A 12,429-nucleotide genomic window follows, 5' to 3' on the forward strand; every position below is an offset into this window, starting at 1 on the left:
GTCCTAATACTTCCATTTAAAATTTCTCACCTTAGGGGCACCCGGGTGGCTCAGTTGATTGAGTGTCCAACTTTTGGTTTTGGCTCAGGATGATCTCAAGGTCGTAAGACGGAACCCCACATTAGGCTCCATGCTCAGGGTGGAGTTTGCTTGGGTTCCTCTCTCTCCCCCTGTCCCTCCCCTTTCCCATGACCCTCTCTCTCCCTTTAAAATAAATACGTCTTTTAACTTTTACAAAATAAAATAAAATCTCTCATCTTAGGAGTGCCTGGCTGGCTCAGTCAGTAGACCATGTGTCCTAAAACGTCAAGCCCCACGTTGGGTGGAGAGATTACACTTAACAATGAAAGCTTTAAAACCGGGATCCCTGGATGGCACAGCAGTTGGGCGCCTGCCTCTGGCCCAGGGCGCGATCCCGGAGACCCGGGATCGAGTCCCACATCGGGCTCCCGGTGCATGGAGCCTGCTTCTCCCTCTGCCTGTGTCTCTGCCTCTCTCTCTCTCTCTGTGACTATCATAAATAAATAAATAACTAAAAAGAAAAGAAAGCTTTGAAACCTAAATACATAAAATTTCTCATCTCGTTCATACTGGGCAACATGAAATCTTTTTAAGATTGAAAAGATCCTGAGTAGACTATGTCTGCTACGTAACCGGTGTTCAGGTTCTGTTTGAGAAATAAATGGACTGAAGAATAAATACATTTGGAGAGTTCAATAGTTTTTAAAGATTTATCTATTTCTTTGAGAAAGAGAGAATACATGAGTGCGGTGAAGGGCAGAGGGAGAGGGAAACAATCTCAAGCAGCCTCCCCATTGAACATTGAGCCTGACGGGGGGCTCAACCCCACAATCCTAAGAGCATGACCAGAGCCAATATCAAGAGTCTGATGCTCAACAAACAGCCACCAAGGCACCAGTTATATTTGCTACTTTTTTTCAGAAGAGGGAAACAACAAAAGTTCTATAAGCTATCACGGTATCATTTGTATTTTTTATTTTCATGAGGATTTAACTAAAATAAAATTTTATTGTTATTTACTTATTGCTTGTTATAAAGCTGCACATAACAAAATCATATGTATATATTTAACGTATGCATAATAAAATCTACAATACAGATAAAAATATTCCCCTGAGTTCTGAAGAGGCTAAAGGTTGTCAGAAAATACCAATCCTCGCCCATCAATTTTTTTTTTTTAATAGAAAGAGGGGCACCTGGGTAACTCAGTCAGTTAGGCATCTGCCTTTGGCTCAAGTCATGAACCTCGGGGTCCTGGGATCGAGTCCTACATCATCAGGCTCCCTGCTCCACGGGGTTTCTGCTTGTCCCCCTGCCCCTCCCTGCTGCTCATGTGCCTGATTTCTCCCTCTCAAATGAATCAATGAAACCTCTTAAAAGTAAATAAATAGAAATTCTTTTTGCCTACACAAGATTCATATTCTTGCTGTTCTCCTGGATTACTTCATTGATAATAAAACTTTGTTGGAATTTTTATATACCTTTTCCTGTAGAAATCAGACTTTTTTTTTAAGAAACAAGAAAAATTCACTTACAATCCAAATGTTTCAAGATAACTAATTTTATATTTTTCACATCTTTTTGGCCAACACAAAACCATTGTCTGCTTATGTGTTTGTATCATCAAACCATTTTTCCCCTCATTTAATGATCCACTAAAGTACAGCTTTGCATGTTAATGTGTATCAATTATCTCTGCCACATTCAGTGGTCACATAGTAGTCCAGCCTATGGATACACTGCCACTTATTTATAAAGGCCATTAAATGAGTTCTTAATATACCGCTATTGTAAATAGTGCTGAGAAAAGCATATAGTATATTGTTTATCTTTAATTATTTACTAAAGATATTTTAAATTAATAAAATTCATGGGTAAAAGGAATACATATTTTTCAATTGGGACTTAACCACCGAACTATCTGAAAAGTCAAAAACAACTTTAACCAGGAGTATGAGTACCATCATTCCTTATCTTCACAAAGCCTGCAGATGGAAAATGGGATTTTACTCCTTTTTTATTTTAGATTTTTTTTTTTTGACACAGAGAGAGCACCAGCAGAGGGGAGGGGCTGAAGGAGAAGCAGATTCCCCACTGAGCAGGGAGCCTCACCAGGGGCTGAATCCCAGGACCCAGAGATCATGACCCTGAGAGGAAGTCAGAAGCAGCCAACTGACTGGGCCACCCAGAGACCCCCTATTTCATTCCTTTAATACCTTCCCTGTAAAACATATTCTTTTGTATCTGATACACATATGTTGTAAATATTTTGCAAGGACATTCTCTTTTATTTTATTAATATTATTTTCTGATATACAGAGAGTTTTAATTTTTTATGTGGCTGAATCAACCTCCAGAACTCTTGCTTTTATTTTATTATTATTATTTTTTAAGATTTTCTTTATTTGTGAGAGACACAGGGGGAGAGAGGGAGGCAGAGCACAGGCAGAGGGAGAAGCAGGTTCCATGTAGGGAGCCCGACGTGGGACTCGATCCTAGGTCTCCAGAATCAGGCCCTGGGCTGAAGGCAGCGCTGTACCGCTGAGCCACCTGGGCTGCCCGAACTCTTGCTTTTAAAGTCATTCTTAAGAATGGTCTTGGTCAACATAAAAAATGGGCATAGAAGCGTTCATGTTTTCTTCTCTTGTACTGTATTTTGCATATTTAACATTTTTAATCTGTATTCCATCTGGAACTTATTTTTATGAGATTAAATTCTAGCTAGTTTTCTCCAAATAGCAGATATGTCATCAACATTATGAATGATTCACCTTTTCCTACTAATATGAAATGTCACCAGCATCAAGTTACAAAGTCTTAACATATACTTAGGTGTTTGGCATTTTCTTATCTGTTCCATTCATTTATCTGTCTTTTCAGCTGTTAGTCAACGAAAAATTTGAAGAAGTTTAAGGTACATTTTAATAACTGGAAGGTATTCTATAAAATTTTTTTTTCAAGTTTTCATTTTAGTTCCAGTTTGTTAACATACACCGTTGTATTAAGTTCAGGTGTACAGGGCAGCCCCAGTGGCGCAGCGGTTTAGCGCCGCCTGCAGCCCGGGGCGTGATCCTGGAGACCCTGGATCCAGTCCCATGTCAGGCTCTCTGTATGATGCCTGCTTCTCCCTCTCCCTCTGCCTGTGTCTCTGCCTCTCTCTCTCTGTCTCTATGAATAAATAAATAAAATCTTACAAAAAAAAAAGTTCAGGTGTACAATATAGTGAGTGATTGCAAAATTTTTCTTAATTTTATCACAATGAAAAGAACAGAGACCGCACGTATAATAAGCTCAGAATTTCTAAAACCATAACGTTTCTATTGCGTCATGGAATACTGATAAACACGGGAAGAGTACACATTTTCAGAAAAATGAGACTTCCTATTCACAGTCAGAACCATCTACCCATTTCCAAATCTCCTTCCAAGGTCCCTCAGTAAATAATATAGGTACAAACTGTACACAGATAGAAGTCAGATACTGCCCTGTATCCAAAGTAATTCTGGGAATTACTTCTCTCAGCATGCACTCTTTAATAACATTGGTATAGGATGTCCATTAAAAACAAACTACTACATATACGTAATTTCATTTCTTTTTTTAAGATTTTAGTTATTCCGAGACACAGACAGAGAGGCAGAGACATAGGCAGAGGGAGACACAGGCTCCGTGCCAGGAACCCGACTGGGGTTCCCAGGACCCAGGATCACAACCTGAAACAAAGGCAGATGCTCACCCACTCAGCCACCCAGGCGTCCCCTTAATTTCCTTTCTACTACTGTTGAAAATCCGTTAAATCACATCAAAACTGTCTGTAAAGCGCTCCCTACGGAGATACGAAGGGGTCCAAAGGCAGCTGAAGACGTTTTGTTGCTCAGTGGGCCGGAGTAGACCCCAGGTAAGGTTCCACGACCTAGGTACGTGCTGCGGGGCCACCAGAAGAAAGACGGCCAAGCGCCCTGGGTGGTCACCCAGGGCTCAGCTCTCCAGACTCAGGCCAGCAAGGTGAGTGCCTCTCCCCGACCTCCTTGCCTCCTCCCCGCCAGCTGCAAAGTCCCTATCACCTGTTCCTCTGGTCTCCCAGCAACAGAATCCCCTGCCACTTTTGCTTTGTGGATCTTTCTGAGACCTGTCTGGGATGTGGTACCCAGGGCCCAGGTTGGCGAGTTTGGTACCACTCAGATGCCGCGGGCTGGGCGGCCCTCCGCCGCCCGATCTTGAAGCCCAAGGGCAGCTCGCCCCTCTTACCCGTGAAGCTAAACATGGTCTTCATCGCAAAGCTTTCAGGCTTCACAGACACAGGTTTTCGCCGCCTCTACAGCTCAACACTTAGTGCTGGAGATAAGCCAAGCCGGCCTCGCGGCAACGTCCCAGCAACTGAGCACCGGGGTCCAAAATCTCTCTCTGCAGAACAAATGTACCCCGGCAATGCAGCTAAACACAAATGCGCCTGCGCACCTCAGAAACTGGCGTCACTCGCCTGCTCACAAGGAGCCCATGGCCAAGAGTGCCCAAAGCGCATGTGCCAGGAGGCCCAAGCCTCTCAAATCTCCGCGGCCCCTTGAGCTGGGCTGGCTTCCCCTCAAACGTTGCCGGGATGGCTGAGCATTATGGGACATTTGCAAAAGACTCTGGGGTGTGGAAAAGCAGTCTTCCGGGCCCCTGAGTGGCTCAGTGGTTGAGCGTATGCTTTCAGCTCAAGTCCTGATCCTGGATTTTGGGATCAAGTCCCGCACAAGACTCCCCCGCAGGGACACTGCTTCTCCCTCTCCCTGAGTTTCTCATGAATAAATAAATGAAATCTCAAGGAAAAAAAAAAAAACGTAGTATTTACATACGACTAGGGCTAGAGTGCATGAAAGCACGTTCCCCCAGAATACTTCCCTAACGAATGCTCTCCCTCAGTTTATTCCTCTTCCACATCCCTCGGGACCCCTGTCAGTCTCCATGGAATGCAGCGGATGCAGCCAACAGAAAACTGTTCTCATGGTCAGACTTGGCAATGTGTATCATCAAGTGCAAGCTCACAAGGGGAGAACAATTCACATTCCCTAGATGAAATGAAAACCCGTTTCTGCATGCCTCCTAATCCTCCCATTTGGCCCAGCCTTACCTTTACATTTTCTTTATTTTTAGTTTTTGCTGCTATTCCCCAATCGAACCTTTAATCAATCCAAGATTTAGTTTGCAGTGTGGTGCAACATTTAAGTTTTGTTTTTTTGTTTTGTTTTTTTGTTTTTTTTCTGAGAGAGAGAGAGGTACAGAGGGTGAGGGAGAGAGACGGAGGAACAGGAGCTAAAATCAACAAACACGAAAAATAAAAATAAACAGAGGCTTAACCAACTGAGCCACACAGGCTCCCGCGCCCCAACATTTAAGAACTCTTTAAAAAAATAGCTATTTGCTTCTAAATAACCCATCTTTTCTCACCTAGCTTAAAATGCCACTTTATCATAAATTCTGTTATGGTTTTCTTTTTCTGGGTTTTACACTGGATTCAATTGACCAGTTGCCTTGTATCAATCAGTACTCTAGTATTTTAACTGCTTTATACATATGCTTTAGTATCCAATGCAGGTCCATAGTTCCCCTTCTTAATCTTCTCCTTCAGTATTCTCTTGGCGATATTTACCTCTATGCTACTGGAGATATATTTTTAATCACTATGCCAAATTTAAAGAATTCATGGAGAGAATTTGTAATTAGGTTAAGAGAATTAATGTTAACAGAATCAATCTCCCTGAATCAGTGTATTTAGATGTATGTTATGTTTTTGTGCCTAAGTCTTATTTGACATCCCTCCTTAGCTTCCAGGAGGTTTTTTTTTTCCCTTATGTAAATCCTGCATACACTTCGTGATGTATTTATATCCTGGCTTTTTCTTTTTTCTAATGAAGTGATATATTTTCTGATTATAACTTCTAAGTGGTCACTCTTTTGATATCTGTATATTTATTTGGTAATGAGAATAAAGCACATTTTAAACTACATGCTTGTTAACAAAAGTTGGCAGTTTCTCGTAGATACTCAGGGAAGGCACGAATTGGATGGGAAAGATTTCACCAGAAAGATATACATCGAAGAATGGTATGATGTGGTTGAAAAAAAAATCAAGTAAAATACAAACAGGATAGGCTGTTCATATTTATGTGTATGTGATACACACACACACACACACACACACACACAGAGGCTGTATACGAATGTCTACAGAAACTCCTTTGAATGTGGTGGTAATTGATCCATTAATTAATTACAACTGGACTACAGGCGATATTCTGGGTGAGGCAGATAGAAAAAAGCAGGAGCAAACCCATGACAACAGCTAATACAAAACTAGCTACCCCTAAACTCACCAGATTCCTATTACATTTGTTAATGATTTTAAGGATTAACCAAAGTAGGAGCTGCCCCTGACTGGCTTAGTTGATAGAATATGCAACTCTTGGTCTTGGGGTTGGGAGTTTAAGCCTCCTGTTGGGACTATAGCCTGCTTAGAAAAGGGAGGGGGTGGGGGCTTAGTCAGGCATCTGCCTTCAGCTCAGATCAGGATCTGAGGGTCCTGGGATCAAGCCCCATATCAGGCTACCTGGTCTGTGGGGAAACTGCCTCTCCCTCTCCCTTTGTTGCTCCTTATCCTTGTTTTTTCTCTCTCTGTCAAATAGATCTCTCTCTCTCTCTCTCTCTGTCAAATAGATCAGTAAAATCTTTTAAAAAAAAAAGAAAGAAAGAAATTGACCAACAAAACCTAACAGAAGCCACTGTTGGCACAAGATGCACCAGCAAAATTGGGAAGTTTGGTGTCTGTTTTTACAGCAAGACAAACGCATAGATAGAAGTGTAGGCACTTATTTCAGAGGCCATTTAATGCCATTTTGTGCATGTAGGTCGCATGATTTGACAAGAAGTAGTTTGGAATGAGCAACCTAGAAACTAAGGGGGTCTGCATCTTCAGAAACTGCTGCTGGAATGAGCTACAGAACTCTGGAGACCACTAGGGTCCCTTCTGAGAGGGCGGCTAGTTCCAGGGCAGATCATGTTCATTGGTGGAGGAGCAATGAACAAAAACAAAGGAACAACAACAAGAAACCATTTCTTGGCCCTATTCAGCTTAGCTAGACCAAATGGTATTGGTGCGTGTGAATGATTGCAACTATGAGCATCAAGCATTTGTCTCTTACAGGTGCCAGCTAGAAAATTATCTTTTGTCCCCTTAGAATTCCCCAGGGTGACTTATGAGACCAGTAGAGGCTCTCTGTAGTGACAATTGACTAGAAGACTGACATTTCCTAACGCAACCTGCGATGAGAGGCAACGGCATTACTAGGCTATAAGGAGACAGGAACTCCACACCAGGACTCCAGGTAAGTTGAACAATTTGGTTGACTGTAGTGTTTTTGTATAGATCAGAGATACTCAAAGAGTATATGGTAGTCCAACTCTGAGCTTCTTTGTTCCTTGGTCGAATGCTAGGTGGATCCCCCAAAGACTTTCTCACAATCACCTGAAACCTAAGATTTCCAATTCCCAGACTTCTGTGGAAAACCATTTCGGATCTAGAACAGACATCCTCTAGAAAGTTCCTGATTAGAACTCCCATCCCCATGAGTCTCATGTATGTCCTGGTTCAACTTTGCTGCATACTCATTTGGTAGTTATACCAATGAAGATAACAAAGTGTTAGAGTAATGTATCTTTTATGATGAAAAGCAACTGAGATATGAATGCTTTACCAAATCCCTTAGCTCAGGTTTTCCAATTCTACTTCAGGGCTGTCATGTCTCCTCCTTTTAAGAGTTGCCAAGAAATTCACCACACACTTTCCATAGGGGCACCTGGCTGGCTCAGTCCATTAAAAGGCTTCGTTAAGGGAATCCCTGGGTGGCTCAGCGGTTTAGTACCTGCCTTTGGCACAGGGCGAGATCCTGGAGTCCCGGGATCGAGTCCCACGTCAGGCTCCCTGCATGGAGCCTGCTTCTCTCTCTGCCTGTGTCTCTGCCTCTCTCTCTCTCCTCTGTGTCTTTCATGAATAAATAAATAAGATCTTATAAAAATAAGGCTTCTTTAGCTCAGGTCAGGATTCAGGGGCCTTGGGGTTGCCCTGCCTCCAGCTCTCTGCTCAGCAGGGAGTCTACTTCTCCCCCTTCCTCTGTCTCCACCCCCATTTGTGTTCTCTCACACTCAAATAAATAAAAATCTTTTAAAAACAACCAACAGTTTTTCATAACTGTTTATTCATTCCTTTGGATATCTCTTCCCTTGCAGTCCACTCTATCTACCGAGGAAAACTGAATTTATGTCGTAATTAAACTATGATGAGAATTTGAGGGCTCCAGTGTGTTGAGGATGATCTGGGCCATAGTCTACTAAAAATCCCTGACCTGGGAGAACCACCTCAAAGGGACCACAAAATTAAATCAGAAACGTGTACTGAAAACCTGTATTCTGGCATTGTGGGAGTCAGTGAGGGAACAACAAACATGACATTGCGGTGTTCATGGAGTAGAGGCGAGTTTAATGCCACATTTAGGGTGAGCACAAAGGGCCTACGGAGTCATGTAAAAATAAGGGTAGTGACTCAGGGATGGATGCACAGGAAGAAGCAATATCAAAGCTAAAACTTAACGAGTAGGGGTTAGCCAGTGAGAGGGAGAGAAGCACATTCCAAAAAGAAGGGATAGTGTATCAGTGAGGATCCAAACAAGAGACAAACCACTTAGTAATTTCAACAGGGAACGTTTAATATAAAAAATGATGAACTATAACAGGAGATCAACTATAAAGATGAGAAAAGAAATCCAAATACCCTAAGGTGCAAGATTACCCAAGAAAGGTTACCCAAATGGGTAAATCCCAAGGCTGGGATTCAGGTCTCATTGAAGGAGATGTCGGAACTGCAGTCAGAGTTGCCCGGCCAAAGCTAGTCCGTGCTACAAAGCATGCAAACAGGAACTACCCTTCAGGAGTGCAGGGAGTCCTGTCTGATAAATGGATGTATAGGGAGGGTCAGGGAACAATGAGCCCACCGACAAGCAGAGCAGTGCAAGGCCTCCAGTGTATCATATGCACATGCAGAAGGATGCAACAAACCCCGTAGGGATACAGCAGAGTTAAGACTAAGGACTGGATGCAGAGAGTGAGTAGGGTGTCAACAGCATTTGCTAGGGGCATGGTATCCATTTTAGAAAGGTCACTGGCTGAGGCCCGGACTGCATGCTCTGGAGTGCACAGCTGGGAAGAGTACTTCTGATGCTGGTGAAGCGGGGTTAGCAAGGGAGGAAGAGAAAGGAAGGAGATAGGAAGAAGAGAAGAAGAAGGAAAGGAGGAGGAGAAGGAGACAGAGAACACAAAGACGATGAAGATGAAGATGAAAGAAGACGAAGAAGAAGAAGAAGGGAAGCAAACCGGAACATGGGCCAGGGCCAGTGCTCAATCTCCAGGCTAACAGGAACAACCCTCTGGGACACAAATGAGTTGAGGTTGGTAATTGGATGCGCAGAGGAAGTCAGACATACAGGACTCAAACTTCTCTGCCATCCATCGTGCTTCAATCACACCTTCTTTAGCAACTTTGGACCCCCCCTCCCAAGTTACCTCTTCTGTGGTACTGTCTTCAGACTTCTCTGTCCCACCTTCTCATTACTATCTCATCATCATTTAGTAATTCTTTATATTTACTTCCACTGTTTAAAATACTATGTCATATCTGTCTTCCGATTGGACCCAGACTAATATAGAGGCCAGGGAGTTGCACTCTTTGGATTTGTCTTCTAGAGGATCTACCATAGAGAGCACAGTTGAACTGCAGCTCAAAATGTAGACAGCTGCTACATTTTCATATCCACCGTAGCACTCACACCAAGGCCTTGTGTCTCTGCTAGGCTGTGTCCAGCCAATGACTTAGCACAGAAGGAATACAAGTCATTTCTGTCTCCCGTAGGACCCCTCTACAGGCAAGCTTCTGATGGGGACTCAAGATCAGAAAACCCCGAGGGCCTGTGCTCTGATTCTCCAACAGGGGCTTGCCCTGAGATCCACGGTACAACTTTTCCCCACCACTGACACCATGAATAGCATAGGGTCTACTGGATCCTGCGACCAAAGCAGTGAGGACTCCTAAGCACAGCCTGCACCTGCTGCACAATTCATCTGCTCTGAGACCACTGAAGTCTTGCATTCCTTAGTTTCACCAAGGTGTATGGATGAAACGAGTACTCAATGTAGGACAAGGTTTCCCAACCTTGTACCATGGACATGGTGGATTGTTGTGGAGGCCTCTCTTGGGTATGTTTACCAGCACTCCTGACATCGACCCACTAGATGCCAGCAACATCCTCAGTTGTGAGGATCGGAAATGTCTCCAGACGAATCTATTGTTAGCAGTGTCTATAGCTAATAATACTGCATTGTATACTTAAACTTTGCTAAGAGGGTAGAGCTTATGTTAAGTGTTCTTACCAATTAATTAATTAATTAATTAATGAGACCAGGAAGAGACTTTGGGAGGTGATGGGTAGGACTATGGCTTTAAGGCATTGATGATTTCACAGAGGTCTATACTTATCCACAAACTCACTGAATTCGATACATTAAGTATGTACAGCTTTTGACATGTCAAAAAACAGGTCTCCAGACACTGCCAAATGCTCCCTGAGGAGCAGAATTCTTCTCCCACCACCCCACCCCCAACGCATTGAGAATTAGTGGCGTAAAATATGCTACCTCCAGAACCCAAAGAGGTCTCCCAGTTTCTGTCTTTGTGAAAAGGTATTCAAAATGTGGCAATTTTTCTTTCACTCCTGCGAGAATATCCTGGCATGCCCACTGGATGCCTCAAAACTTCACGGATATGTCAATTCATGCCGTCTTACCAAGGGCCCAAAGCGTTATAGCCTCTTACTGATCCTCATGTCAAATTAGCATGGTGTCAATATGATAGGCCAATGAGATATTCTGGGGATGTTCAAATGGTCTAGCTCCATGAGTTAATAAAACGCTGAGGCAAATTAAATGAATGAACACTTTGCCTATACTCTATGAATATGAACTATTTCTGATTCACTAGCGGACTAGAAAAGAATGCATTTGCCAAATCAGTGGTGACACATACCATGTACCTGATGTCTTATCAATCTGTTCTGGAAGCAATAAGAGGCGCACAATAACTATGACTGGAATTACTCTTTGTTTAAGTTGACAGTAACTACAGATATTTGCCACAATCTATCCTGTCTCTGAATGGGCCAGACTAGTGAATCAAGCAGAAATGTGATAGAGCTCACCAGCCTTTCATCCTTTAGCACTATCCCACTGCACCTCTGCTAGGATGCAGGGTTGTTTTTGGTATACCCTACCAAATGAAGGCTTGGAGACAGTTTCAGAGGTTTCTGCTTGGACTCTCTAAATTTTTTTTTCTCAGTTATATTTCCTTATTCAGGAGAGACACAGAAAGAAAGGCAGAGACATAGGCAGAGGAGAAGCAGGCTCCCTGCTGGGAGCCCTATGTGGGGCTCAATTCCCAGACTCTGGCATCAAGCTCTGAGCTAAAAAAGAAAAAACTCACAATTTCAACAAGAAACACTTTTAGCTACTGTAAAATCATACAGAAAAAAAAAAAACTATTGCAAATGACATCAATCTATATTACAAAGGATTCTGAATTATACTATACAATGTTCTTCACCATGTCCTGTCAGAGTAATTGTTTTCTACCTAACCGATCACATGCTGACATTTTTCACTATACTTATAAATACTCTTCTTATTAAGTTAAACTTTCCGCCTTGAGAAATTGTTACCACTCTCGACCAAATACTAAGATTCACAAAAAAAAACCTTACCTTTTAGCGTAGTCAACTGCATTTATATTTGCTTCTTCTAATAAAAATGCCACCATTTTCTCTTTTTTTTCATTTACAGCAAGTAAAAGCGGTGTGAGGCCATCCTGTAGGAGTGCAAACAAAATTTATAATTTACAAAATTACATATTTGGATAATGAATCGTAAAAATTCTGAACGATCCTGTAACTTAAACATGTAACATAGAAAGTAAATAAAATTAGCCCTTTCGTTCTCAGCCCTCCATGGTTTCACCAGCTGCTCCTTCTTTTTAAAATACTGCTTTCTCACGGAGCGTGGGTGGCTCAGTTGGTCAAGCATCTGCCTTCAGCTCATCAGCTCAGGTCATGATCCCAGGGTCTCAGGATGGAGTCCCACCTTGGGCTCCCTCTGCAGCAAAGAGTTAGCTTCTCCCTCTCCTTCTGCCCCTCCCCTCCACTCGTGCTCTCTCTCCTGCTTGCTCACTCTCTGTCTCTCTCAAAAACATAAAGTCTTTTTAAAAACTAAAATAAAAATAATAAAATAGACCTCCTCTTCCTCTTCAACAGATTACCTGCAGTCATTCCACAA

At 42.6% G+C, this 12,429-nt stretch overlaps 1 protein-coding gene and 1 long non-coding RNA gene across 2 annotated transcripts in view; one reads left to right on the forward strand and one right to left on the reverse strand.

Moving 5' to 3' along the window:
* LOC144309906 (uncharacterized) overlaps positions 1–12,429 on the reverse strand; it is a 54,794-nt gene that overhangs the window by 35,486 nt on the left and 6,879 nt on the right. The window contains exon 3 of the mRNA XM_077890867.1: positions 11,862–11,965. Within this exon, the coding sequence (XP_077746993.1) occupies positions 11,862–11,965 (104 nt within the window). The remainder of the gene's footprint in view (positions 1–11,861; positions 11,966–12,429) is intronic.
* Positions 3,307–11,133, forward strand: LOC144309907 (uncharacterized). Its single transcript, XR_013375774.1, has 3 exons — positions 3,307–4,026; positions 7,239–7,385; positions 9,962–11,133. It is a non-coding gene; the product is annotated as an uncharacterized LOC144309907 (long non-coding RNA).

The sequence above is a fragment of the Canis aureus genome, unplaced genomic scaffold (genome assembly GCF_053574225.1).
Source record: "Canis aureus isolate CA01 unplaced genomic scaffold, VMU_Caureus_v.1.0 ptg000244l_RagTag, whole genome shotgun sequence".
Lineage (NCBI taxonomy): Eukaryota > Metazoa > Chordata > Mammalia > Carnivora > Canidae > Canis > Canis aureus.